The 13,272-nt window shown below is 41.9% G+C and overlaps 1 protein-coding gene and 1 long non-coding RNA gene across 2 annotated transcripts; both read right to left on the bottom strand.

Moving 5' to 3' along the window:
- Positions 1–5,160: 5,160 nt before the first annotated feature.
- LOC139547596 (uncharacterized) lies at positions 5,161–7,253 on the bottom strand. Its single transcript, XR_011669556.1, has 2 exons — positions 6,666–7,253; positions 5,161–5,652 (listed from the first exon to the last, which is right to left on the bottom strand). It is a non-coding gene; the product is annotated as an uncharacterized lncRNA (long non-coding RNA).
- Positions 7,254–7,800: 547 nt separating this feature from the next.
- On the bottom strand, positions 7,801–8,924 carry lipt2 (lipoyl(octanoyl) transferase 2). The gene is made up of 2 exons (XM_071356528.1): positions 8,163–8,924; positions 7,801–8,056 (listed from the first exon to the last, which is right to left on the bottom strand). Exons 1-2 carry the CDS (start codon positions 8,605–8,607, stop codon positions 7,821–7,823), a joined length of 681 nt encoding a protein of 226 aa, XP_071212629.1. The 5' UTR covers positions 8,608–8,924; the 3' UTR covers positions 7,801–7,820.
- Positions 8,925–13,272: the final 4,348 nt, after the last annotated feature.

Below are 13,272 nucleotides of genomic sequence, written 5' to 3'. Positions count from 1 at the left end.
GGCAGTCAATAAGCGCAGATCAAGGATCTGGAAGGATTCTGTATGGAGGAATGGGCTAAGATCCCTCCCAATGTGTTCTACACCGCAAAACTTTTTTATTTTTTATTTTATTTTTTTTTAAATTTTATCCCCTTTTCTCCCCAATTTTTCCGTGGTATCCAATCGCTAGTAATTACTATCTTGTCTCATCGCTACAACTCCCGTACGGGCTCGGGAGAGACGAAGGTCGAAAGTCATGCGTCCTCCGAAGCACAACCCAACCTAGCCGCACTGCTTCTTAACACAGCGCGCCTCCAACCCGGAAGCCAGCCGCACCAATGTGTCGGAGGAAACACCGTGCACCCGCCCCCTCGGTTAGCGCGCACTGCGCCCGGCCCGCCACAGGAGTCGCTGGAGCGCGATGAGACAAGGATATCCCTACCGGCCAAACCCTCCCTAACCCGGACGACGCTAAGCCAATTGTGCGTCGCCCCACGGACCTCCCGGTCGCGGCCGGCTGCGACAGAGCCTGGGCGCGAACCCAGACTCTGGTGGCGCAGCATAGCACTGCGATGCAGTGCTCTAGACCACTGCGCCACCCGGGAGGCCCCGCAAAACATTTTAGAAGAAGGCTCAGCACTGTTGTCCTTTCAAAGTGAGGTATTGAAAGGTACTGAAAACATGGGTGAAATTCAATTTGGCCCCTATTTCTTTCTATGAGCAATTGTATTAGTATAAAATAATTTCCCAATTTTTGGAGCATACAATAAAGCTCAGTCATTTCTGCCCATCTTTATCAAGGGTTCAATAATTTGGGACCCCAGTGTATAATATAATGTAGGGTCATTCCCTGTAGTATTATTCTAGTAGAGCTTGTCAGTCTTGCTACCCGTCTTCAAAGTTGCTTAGACAAGAATGAGCTCAGAGGAACAGTATTTTAGAGAAAGTTTGCTAATAACAAACAACAAGTTCACCACCAGACAGCATTAGAAATGAATGTAATACAGCTATCAAAATTCAGTTAATAGCCCCGGACCATTATTCCTCCTCCACCAAACTTTACAGTTGGCACAATGCATTGGAGCAGGTAGCGTTCTCCTGGCATCCGCCAAACCCATATTCGTCCGTCAGACTGCCAAGGACTGGAACGAATTGCAAAAATCATTGAAGCTGGAGACTCATATCTCCCTCTCTAACTTTAAGCACCAGCTGTCAGAGCAGCTCACAGATCACTGCACCTGTACATAGCCCATCTGTAAATAGCCCGTCCAACTACCTCATCCCCATACTGTTATTTATTTCTTTGCTCCTTTGCACCCCAGTATCTCTACTTGCACATTCATCTTTTGCACATCTATCACACCAGTGTTTAATTGCTAAATTGTAATTATTTTGCCACTATGGCCTATTTATTGCCTTACCTCCCTTATCTTACCTCATTTGCACACACTGTATATAGACTTTTCTATTGTGTTATTGACTGTATGTTTGTTTATTCCATGTGTAACTCTGTGTTGTTGTTTGTGTCGCACTGCTTTGCTTTATCTTGGCCAGGTCGCAGTTGTAAATGAGAACTTGTTCTCAACTGGCCTACCTGGTAAAATAAAGGTGAAATAAAAAAATTGTGAAACTTGATACATTACTCCAGAGTGCGTTTCCACTGTTCCAGAGACCAATGGCGGTGAGCTTTACACCACTCCAGACGACGCTTGGCAATGCGTGTTGAGATCTTAGGCTTGTGTGCGGCTGCTCGGCCATGGTAACCCATTTCATGAAGCTCCCGATTAACAAGTTCTTGTGCTGACGTTGCTTCCAGAGGCAGTGTGGATCTCAGTAGTGAGTGTTGCAACCCAGGATAGAGGATTTTTATGCGCTTCTGCACTCGGCGGTCCCATTCTGTGAGCTTGTGTGGGTTACCACTGAGCCGTTGTTGCTCCTATACATTTTTCACTTCACAATAACAGCCCTTACAGTTGACCGGGGCAGCTCTAGCAGGGAAGAAATCTGATGAACTGTCTTGTTGAAAAGGTGGCATCCTATGACGGTGCCACGTTGAAAGCCACTGAGCTCTTCAGTAAGGTCATTCTACTGCTAATGTTTGTCTATGGATTTGATACTCCTGAAATCGCCGAAGGGGTGTTACATTTTTTTTAAATATTAAAACATACAATCTACTTGCAGTGAAGCCGCTCAACATCTACATCACATGTCCACATACTTTTGTATATATAGTGTAATTAGGTACTGTCACTGACTCGTCATGATTGACTTCACTGCATTTATCAACCGGTCTTATTACCATTGTGATATTGTAAATGAATCGTTTATTTTCTTTATATTTAAAGGGCATAGCTTTGCACATGGACAAGGACACATTCCAAGTCTTTCTTGGAATGGTGGGCTGACTAAAAAAGGAAGATACAGTCATGAGAAAGTCCATCAGCCCTGCAGAGAGACTGGATGTGACCCTAAACGCTTTCTGTTAAAAGGAGAGACATTCACATCTCTCGCTTACGTATTCTGAATAAGTTGCTATGCCATCTCAGAGATTGTCATTGAGACATGCAAGGCTGTTAAGGCTGTTAAGTGTACTGAAGACAGACTACCTGAAGGTGAAAAGCAATAGGCCAGGGATAAGATGGCACCGATAGACATTGCCGCCTTGTTTCAGGCTCCTAAGCAACTTTGCAGTATATATTCTGTATTTACAGTTGGAAGTCGGAAGTTTACATACAAGTTTACATACACCTTAGCCAGTGGGTCAGAAGTGTACATACACTCAATTAGTATTTGGTAGCATTGGCTTTAAATTGTTTAACTTGGGTCAAACGTTTTGGGTAGTCTTCCACAAGATTCCCACAATAAGTTGGGTGAATTTTGGCCCATTCCTCCTGACAGAGCTAGTGTAACTGAGTCAGGTTTGTAGGCCTCCTTGCTCGCAAACGCTTTTTCAGTTCTGCCCACAAACTGTCTATTGGATTGAGGTCAGGGCTTTGTGATGGCCATTCCAATACCTTGACTTTGTTGTCCTTAAGCCATTTTGCCACAACTTTGGAGGTATGCTTGGGGTCATTGTCCATTTGGAAGACCCATTTGCGACCAAGTTGTAACTTCCTGACTGATGTCTTGAGATGTTGCTTCAATATATCCACATAATTTTCCTCCCTCATGATGCCATCTATTTTGTGAAGTGCACCAGTCCCTCCTGCAGCAAAGCACCCACACAACATGATGCTGCCACACCCGTGCTTCACGTTTGGGATGGTGATCTTCGGCTTGCAAGCCTCCCCCCTTTTCCTCCAAACATAACAATGGTCATTATGGCCAAACAGTTCTATTTCTGTTTCATCAGACCAGAGGACATTTCTCCAAAAAGTACCATCTTTGTCCCCATGTGCAGTTGCAAACCGTAGTCTGGCTTTTTTTATGACAGTTTTGGACCAGTGACTTCTTCCTTGCTGAGTGGCCTTTCAGGTTATGTCGATATAGGACTTGTTTTACTGTGGATATAGATATTTTGTACCTGTTCCTCCAGCATCTTCACAAGGTCCTTTGCTGTTGTTCTGGGATTGATTTGCACTTTTCGCACCAAAGTATGTTCATCTCTAGGAAACAGATCGTGCCACCTTCCTGAGTGGAATGACGGCTGCGTGGTGCCATGGTGTTTATACTTGCGTACTATTGTTTGTACAGATGAACGTGGTACCTTCAGGCGTTTGGAAATTGCTCCCAAGGATGAACCAGACTTGTGGAGGTCTACAATTTTCTTTCTGAGGTCTTGGCTGATTTCTTTTGATTTTCCCATGATGTCAAGCAAAGACGCACTGAGTTTGAAGGTAGGCCTTGAAATACATCCACAGGTACACCTCCAATTGACTTGATGTCAATTAGAAGCTTCTGATAGGCTAAAGCCATGACTTCATTTTCTGGAGTTTTCCAAGCTGTTTAAAGGCACAGTCAACTTAGTGTATGTGAACTTCTGACCCACTGGAATTGTGATAGTGAAATAATAATCTGTCAATAACAATTGTTGGAAAAATTACTTGTCACAAAGTAGATGTCCTAACCGACTTGCCAAAACTATAGTTTGTTGAAAAGAAATTTGTGGAGTGGTTGAAAAACAAGTTTTAATGACTCCAACCTAAGTGTATGTAAACTTCCGACTTCAACTGTATATATATGTGTATATAATTTATAAGTTCAAAAATGGATGTAGCAACTACAGATTGCCCCTTTTAAGTCTATCAAAAGTTTACGAGTTTGAGCATGTGTCCATTACTTCTGACCCACTGGGAATGTGATGAAAGAAATAAAACCTGAAATAAATTGTTCTCTCTACTATTATTCTGACATTTCACATTCTTAAAATAAAGTGGTGATCCTAACCGACCTAAGACAGGGAATTTTTACTAGGATTAAATGTCAGAAATTGTGAAAACTGAGTTTAAATGTATTTGGCTAAGGTGTATGTAATCTTCAGACTTCAACTGTAAGCACCTTTGAACGGGGTATGGTAGTAGGTGCCAGGCACACCGATTTGTGTCAAGAACTGCAACGGTGCTGGGTTTTTCATACTCAACAGTCTCCCGTGTGTATCAAGAATGATCCACCACCCAAAGGACATCCAGCCAACTTGACAACTGTGGGAAGCATGAGTCAACATGGGCCAACATCCACGTGGAACGCTTTCAACACCTTGTAGAGTCCATGCCCCGAGAAATGAAGGCTGTTTTGAGGGCAAAAGGGGATGCAACTCAATATTAACAAGGTGTTCCTAATGTTTTGTACACTCACTCAGTGTATACACACACACTGAGTATACCAAACATTAGGAACACCTTGTTAATATTGAGTTGCAACCCCCCTCAGACAACGACCCTAAGCACACAGCCAAGACAACACAGGAGTGGCTTCGGGACAAGTCTCTGAATGTCCTTGGGTGGCCAACTAGAGCCCAGACTAACATCTCCGGAGAGACCTGAAAATAGCTGTGCACCGACGCTCCCCATCCAACCAGACAGAGCTTGAGAGGTTCTGCAGAGAATGAGAGAATACAAATACAGGTGTGCCAAGCTTGTAGCGTCATACCCAAGAAGACTTGAGGCTGAAATCATTGCCAAAGGCGCTTCAACAAAGTACTGAGTACAGGGTCTGAACACTTATTAAAAATTTGATATTTCATTTTTATACTTTTGCTAAAATTTATTTTTTCCCCTTTTCATTACAGGGTATTGTGTGTAGATTGAGGGGAAAAAGCAATTTAATCAATGTCAGAATATGGCTGTAAACTAACAAAATGTTGAAAAAGTCAAGGGGTCTGAAAACTTTCCGAATGCACTGTATAAACCCAAGGTTGATAATTTACTGCCACCGAGGACCTCAGCTCTTCCAATTTGGTTGTTGTTGATCTGTAACCAGGAAGTCGCTCCGCTGTACACAATGTCATATAGCTGAGTGAGTCTATACCTTCAACATAACTTGCTCAGAGAAGGAAACTATTATTAACCTGTGTGGACTGGATGATTGTCATATCCATAATGAGGGCAAAGCGTCGCCCATGGCTGCCCTCAGCCCTGCCGTCCCAAATGCCATCCTGCAGCACAGCCTAAGCCTCAGCTCCTCCACTTGCCTATCCTGCAATAGGGCCTCTATCTGAGCTCTGGTCCATCGATTCTGAATGGGAAGAAGCGTCACAAATTAGCTACACATTCAGCACTCTCTTAATGACATCGTTTATGTCATGTCAACACAGTTACACACCACTTAATTTAAGACTAACTTGCTTGCTGATTGAGTCAAATATACAATACCCACTGCTTCAGCATTATGGTTGAGCTACACTGGAACTGAACAAAAATATAATCTTTGTTGTTGTTAAATGTAGCCTACTCTTGTTTGATAAATAAGCATTTGTTGATGCAGAATATCCTATTAAATCTAGACATACAGTACCCGTCATAAGTTTGGAAACACCTCCCCCTCCCAGTTTTTTTTCTTTATTTCACTATTTTCTATATTGTAGAATAATAGTGAAGAGATCAAAACTATGAAATAACACACATGGAATCATGTAGTAACCAAACTTTTGACTGGTACTGTAGATCTGGGCTCTCACAGTTCCATGCTGCATCTGACAGTCCCGAGTCAAGTTAAGGGGTCAGACAGATCCATTGCTTTTACACCCTTTCTCAACTAGGGCGGCAGTGCAAGTGTTTGGGGTGGAGTAGAGGCTGCATGAGCTTGGCGCTGTACTTTTTCATTAGTAATAAGAAAAATAGGTACAATTGTAGCCTGGGTACCAGACTTGTTTGTGCTAACATTCCACCCCTTATCATATGCCAAACTGTTTGGCATAATGACAAGGAGTGGAATGTTAGCACAAACAGATCCTGCCATCATTTTTATTTTATTTTTACATTTTAGTCATTTATGCAGAGCAATATGGGTTTGACAGATGTTCTTACCTAGTCGGCTTGGGATTCGAACCAGCAACCTTAAGGTTACTGCTCTAACGCTCTTAACCGCTAGGCTACCTGCCACGAATATGCAAGAAACATACACTACAGGGATTTCAGAAGACCTCAGAGCAGAAGAACATATGGATTTTGCACCTGACAACTCAAGTCAGTGCACCGTCCATAAAAAGTGTTAGCTATGATAATGACACTGACCGGTGACTCACTGACCTTATCCATTGGTAAATAGCCTTATCAAGTCGCACGTCCCCAGTTGCATGGCAATTTAGGTCCAGTTCTCCATAGCAGGATATTGTGCAGCAAAACATCAAGCTAGCTAGCTACGTAGATAACGTTAAACCAACGTTAGTTTACAAAACTAGCAGGCTAGCAATAGGCCAGGCAGGGCAGAACGTCCCTAGTTATCGGTCTTGACGTCTGTTTGCTTTGGCTACCGAAACAGATAGAGCTAGCTACATATCTAAAAATATAATCATCAGCCAAGATAAGAAATGTATTATCTAACAAACCGTTAGGACGCTACCTAGCTTGACTCGCTAGAGTGGTGGTGTTGTTGAGCGACCGAGCTAACTAGCTACCCCATGCCATCTTATCTGCAGTGGTCATCTGGCTGTGGTAATCACCCTTGAAAAACAGTAAACTAGGTAGTTATAATTAGTTATCTAGCGTAGCAACATAATGGCCCCGCATTACCACGCGTGTCCTATCTTGGCACTCAAGTTGTCTTTATTAATGTTAAACTAGTTAGTTCGCTACCTTACTTGGTCCTTGTTTAGTAGACTGAGGTTCGGTTACCACAGCCACAAAGTCAACATTGGCCATATCGTAAAAATTAATGAAATCAAAATTTGCTTTTTGGTCTTAAATTAAGGTTATGCATAAGGTTAGCAGTGTGGTTAAGGTTCGTTTTAAAATCTATTACATTTTAGAACTAGTCGGGGTTTAGCCATCATTATGACTTTGTGACTGTGGTAACTAGTGACGAACAACTAGTAGGCTTCAGTCGCGCGGCTACATTATTATTATTATTATTTTTAACCTTTACTAAACACGGCAAGTCAGTTAAGAACAAATTCGTATTTACAATGACGCCTACACCGGCCAAACCAGGACGACGCTGGGCCAACTGAGCGCAGCCCTATGGGACTCGCAATCACGGCCGGTAGTGACGCCTCTAGCACCGAGACGCAGTGCCTTAGACCGCTGCGCCAATCGGGAGCCACATTTACCCCACCATAACATAAACAGCGGACGTACGCCCTCATAGCACAATCTGGGAAACATAGTTTCTTAGCTAACAAGTGAGACAGAGAGAGAACATTTTATGATTGTGAAAATATACATGTTAAATTTACCGAGCAGTGTTTATTCATTATTAGAATATTCTCCATGATGCAGTGTGCAGTCAAACTGATCACTGAAAGTTTCCAGCAGTGGTGGGATGGATTCTTCAATAGAGACATCTCTTCCCAGTTCTTGACTGAGGGATGTGACACCTTTCCCTACAATCCCACATGGCACAATGTTTTCAAACCAGCCCATATCTGTGTTGCAGTTCAGTGCCAAGCCATGAGATGTTATGTATCTCCCACAATGGATTCCTGAAAGAGGAAACATTGACTGTAATATTAAGAATGACATATTGTAGCTTTGTTGTTGTAAACATTGCAAAAAATGGGTAATCTTTAATTTAGAAGTTTAACCTACCTATGGCACATATCTTGTTGTCTCCAACCCAGACCCCAGTGTTTGGGGAGGTGGATGCTTTTATCCCATACTTTCTGCAAAGGTTGATGACAGTCCTCTCCAGCTCACACACGTACCATCGCACGCTTTTCTTGAAGCAGCCCAAATTGAGTATTGGGTAGCACACCAACTGCCCTGGACCATGGAAAGTTATGAGTCCGCCACGGTTACTACGAAAGAATTCAGCACCAAGGAGTTTGAGTCTTTGCTCCTCTTCGAATGGGTATAGTGCCTGTCTGATTCCAATGGTGTAGACTGGCGGGTGTTCACATAATAGCAGCGCATTGTGCAATTTGTCTTTAGAATCCAGATGTCTCCTGACATAGAGTTGCTGCACCTGTAATGCACGCCCATAGGAAATACGACCCAACTGGATCACTTCAACTGCTGCTTTTGAAGGGTACATTTTATGATGATAATTGAGTGTCAACTCCTTATTCAAGGTTTTCAGAAGACAGACAATGCCACGTTTCTATTGTGAAGGACATAACGTACAGTAACATTGACCATGCAGCTCGCCACTCACAACGAACGTTGCATCCTTTGACTGCGTCTGATAATGCCTTGTTCCATGATGCAGGTTATCCAGTGTCGATAACTTGTAGATGGGGGCAGAGACGTTGAACGTAGCTGATCGACTAATGTTAAATTGACATCATTTGCAGTCTGTTTGATAATGACTGGACAATGGCGACATAAATAGTGTGCATACTTGACATCCATGCCATGGGCGCAGCCATATTAGATTCGTTATTTTATCTTTAATGGTGGTTCAACCAGCTGAGTGGTGCGTTATCGCCACCAACTGGACGGGGTTGTAACCGCAAGGCTTTCTGATATGAGGCACAGAGGGTTACGTTACCGCCCTCTGGCGTTTTAGTGTTCGAACAACATCAGAGACAAAATATTTATGTGGCCCCCTCTGAATACTTTGAAAATGCATACTTCCTTGCTCCTTTCCCTAAGGTAAAATCTGGTAGGCTTACAGTGGATTTGTGAAAATTAATGCAACCCCTTGCTTTCACCCATCTGTCCTGTTAGATCCAGGATATGGAGACAATGATACATTGATTTCATCTGTACCTGAAACAGGACTCGATGTTGGGGGTAGAGGTGGTATCTACTGTACCTTCTTGTCAATTTCCCTCCATCTACACTGACCTGAAAAAACAGTACTGGTAAAAGCATATGTCAGGTAGGATAGGGGCCCACACCACATTGCTTTCACCTATCCAGTATTTTTAAATCAGTGCAGATGAAAGGAATGGAATGAGGGAGTAAATTTAGATGATTGTCATGCAGCGCTGATTGATTCCTTGAGTGTTTAAATTAAGTGGGGGAGGCATAAGTCTTACATGGGGCGTAATACATTCCTTTCACTAGTAGCTCTAACATTATTCAGACAAGAGCAAGAAGGGCTGATCTAAGAGTAGGCTAATGTAATTACACATGATTTGATTCACTTCCAAATGTGTACTTCTCACTGGTCCCCATGTTCCAGGTCAGTTTTTCCCCCCTCCTTATTTGAAGCACAAGCTCTGACTCATGACTACTAGTCTTATTAAGTTAACTGGGACTGATTGCAAAGAATAGACTGAACTGGAGAGAAACTGTCACATTGCAACTCTTCTAAAGAACAGTCAACATCAGCAAATCATCATGAAATATCACTGCACGATGCTCGTGGTGCTCCTCGCTTTCTTGGCCATCGCATGTAAGTCTTGAAAACTACCCTCTTGTGAAACAGACAAGGTCAGAATTACTGAAATTATGGACTCATCTAGCTGTTTGAGTGATATTTAGCTATTTAGTTTTACCACAGACCATAATTTGCATGTCTTTAAAATGTTACAATGCTGTAAAACCATTAAATTGTTGCTCAGCAGATACATTTTCTCTGGTGATAAATACGTAATTGCTATAAAACATCTAAGAAACTATTTATAATACTGTACCTACATTTCAGGAACGTGTGAAAGGTAATTTAATGGAATGAAGATACTTAAAATTATACAAAGGCAAATAAAAACATCCTGTTTTTTAAATGACAGGTGATGTAAATGAGGCAGCTGCATTTCCAATTCCATGGGGATGCTCAAACTACAGCGGGGTCTGCCGTGCGGTCTGTCTGTCAGCAGAACTACCATTTGGACCTTTTGGATGTGCTAAAGGATTTGTGTATGTTTATTGTTACCTTGATTAATGTTATACAATTTCTGTAGTAGTGTGTACATAAAATGTGATGCATAGGCTCTGTTTGAGAGCCACGTTGTGTACTTTTCAAAATGCTGTAATGTGTTGAATATTGATTTAGTGGCTGCCAACGTAAAGTACTACTATTAAAACATCCGTCTCTCTTTCAGATGCTGTGTCGCCCACGTCTTCTAAATCTCTTCAGTTTTTGTCCTGCGCCTAAACTTCCAGCTAAATCAATGCAACAGTTACTTTTCTATGCACTTTGGCATTTCACCTCTTGCAATTGAAGACAGTGATTAGAAGACATGCATTCACAGATACTCCCTTGGTCTGCATTGATGTTCCTCCAACTTTTCTTCAATTCCAACTTCTCTGACATGATTATCACACATACAACATGTTTTGAAATGAAATGGTTTGACATTTTAAAACAGTACTTCAGAATAAAATGAGAATGGAAAATATTACATTGCTGTTGAATAATACTGGCTATGATGTGGTTGGGCAGTGTAGAGAGCAACTTGAGCTAAGCCTGAGGCAACAGTGCAATCCGATCTCTAAAGCCTTGTTCACATTGGCAGTTTGAAGTGACTCAAATCCTATTTATTTGCATATCTGATTCGAATCTGTTCTTTTTCCTGCAGTTTGAACAGCCAAAAAGCAGATGGAATCAGATATTTCAAGCAACATTTCAAACCACCTTTGTAGGTGGTTTGAAGTCAGATACAAATCTGATTCCTGGCCATGTGACTTGTGTCTGAATGGTCAAATCTGATTTATTTGCCTTCAAGTGGTTTTTAGACTGTTATTCAGCATATCTTGTTGTTGCTAGCTACGCAGTTGAAAGTTTGACACAAACATGTGGTAGCTAACTAGCTTGTTAATTGTTTACAAACAAATTAAGGAATGTGCTAGAAAGCTAAACAGCTGCCTAGCTAGCTAGTTGACCTCTGTGGCCAGGGCTCTCAACTTTTTCCCCTCACCCTCCCGGTACTGTCCCAAAGCATAATTTCAACTTTCCAAAACTGAACCATCCCAAAATTAAAATACTTAAAAAAAAAAATGTTTTGATATGCCAACATGGGTCTAGGTCATTCGCCGTGCCTTTAAGTAATTGGTGTATTTCTGAGACAGATACAGTCTGTATTACATACACTTAATTTGTTCGTTAAAAAAAAACCTTGCATCTTAATGAAAACAGACAACATTATTAATTTAACATGTTAACCCCATGTATACAATATATATCTAAGAGAGAACAATGTTATTTCAAACTGGTTACTGAATAAACACAAGTTAGACATTTACATTCCAGCAACAGCTGCCCCATGAAACATAACACAACAATATACAATAAAGAACATGTGTTCTTCACTGTCTGCTTCAACCTCCCTCTTCAGTCACTGAAGAATGGTCACCTTGACCTTTTAAAGCGCCACCACTTGCTAACGGCCAGGGCCAAAATTTCTCTTTTTGGAACATAAAATAAATATATTTTTGGGCTGAAATTACACACAAAAAACAGATGAGCATGCTCTGTAATGTTTATAAAACAATAAATATATTACTAGTAAGAAGTGATGTGGTATATTGTTTAATTTCATTTTTTTGTGACCTGAGTCATTTAACCAAAATGTCACAGATTGGACATATTTTCACCTGCCCCTTTAAGGCCAGGAGGTTACCGTGGTCATGTTATTAATGCCTGTGAGATTGAGTCGGACAGTATCTGCGTTGCTTATCTTCCCTAACAGCATAGCTGCGGGAATAATCCCACCCCAAATGTTTTAAACCTATTTTTTTTATAGCGCAGTGCAGCTGCCTTAGCTTCACAAGTAATCAGGTGTGTAGTGCAGTGCTCCCTCACTTTTTTCAATTTGAGAATACAAGGGAAATTTATTCTGATCAATTCTAAATAAAATCATATTTATTTACATCAAAAATTCCATGGAAAAACAAGAGAATGACAAACCAAATAAATATGTAGGCTACAGCAGCCTAGAGGTAGGTAAATGGTGTTTTCCCTGTCTCTGGCGAATAATGAAGAACTGTAGGCTACATGTGTGCACTGCAGAGGCCCATTGGAGGCTTGACAACTTTAGAACGTTAAAAAAAGAAAGTCACCAGTCTGCCTTGATGTTCAGAAAACTCCACCGACCTGCTCTTGCAGAGTGGAACCCAGACCAATAATGTGACCACTTGTTACAGCGACACCATTCTGCTGAGCACACCCAAACCAGAGTGGCCACCGTAAAGACCAAGAGCCTGACCCTCTCTGGAAGTTGCTGTAGCCCTGCTTGGGATCTTTAGCATATATTGAATATTGGTTGAAACACATGGCCCGTTAGAGTAGTCTATGTCAGGGTTGGAAATTGGAAATGTGAATTGGGACAAGTTGAAGGTAATTGTAAAAACGGCAAGCTCATCTCCTTTCCAAGACCCCAACTTTCTTTTGGTTTTCCTATTGGAATAAAGTCACGCCAATCATTTTATTACTCCACAACAGTGCCTTCATACAGCCCTTTTCTCTCCATCTGCAGAGCTTTTAAGCCACGTAGAGAAGCTCTGGCAGTTGGATACGCTATCGTACATGAGTGAGAAGCTCATCACACAGTCCAGACAAGATGTAGAAGCCATGCATCTACTGGAGAAGACAGTCAGGGTTGAAGCGGATGTGGTTCAAAAGGTACGCCACTCCCCTTTTGTGGAAGAAGTACTGGCTCATCTGCGAGGGACAGTGAAGGGTCTGTCCAAGGATCCAGAGAAAGCAGCAGTGTACAACGCAGAGGTTCACAAATTGGTGGAGTCCGGCCACGTTAAGAAGGTATCCCCAGTAGCAGTCGAAGAGTACCAGGGTTGGTCCATCACAATGGGA

This window comes from Salvelinus alpinus, chromosome 21 (assembly GCF_045679555.1).
Source record: "Salvelinus alpinus chromosome 21, SLU_Salpinus.1, whole genome shotgun sequence".
Classification (NCBI taxonomy): domain Eukaryota; kingdom Metazoa; phylum Chordata; class Actinopteri; order Salmoniformes; family Salmonidae; genus Salvelinus; species Salvelinus alpinus.
Note: the sequence above shows the minus strand (reverse complement) of the source record. Positions and strands in the feature narration are given on the sequence as shown.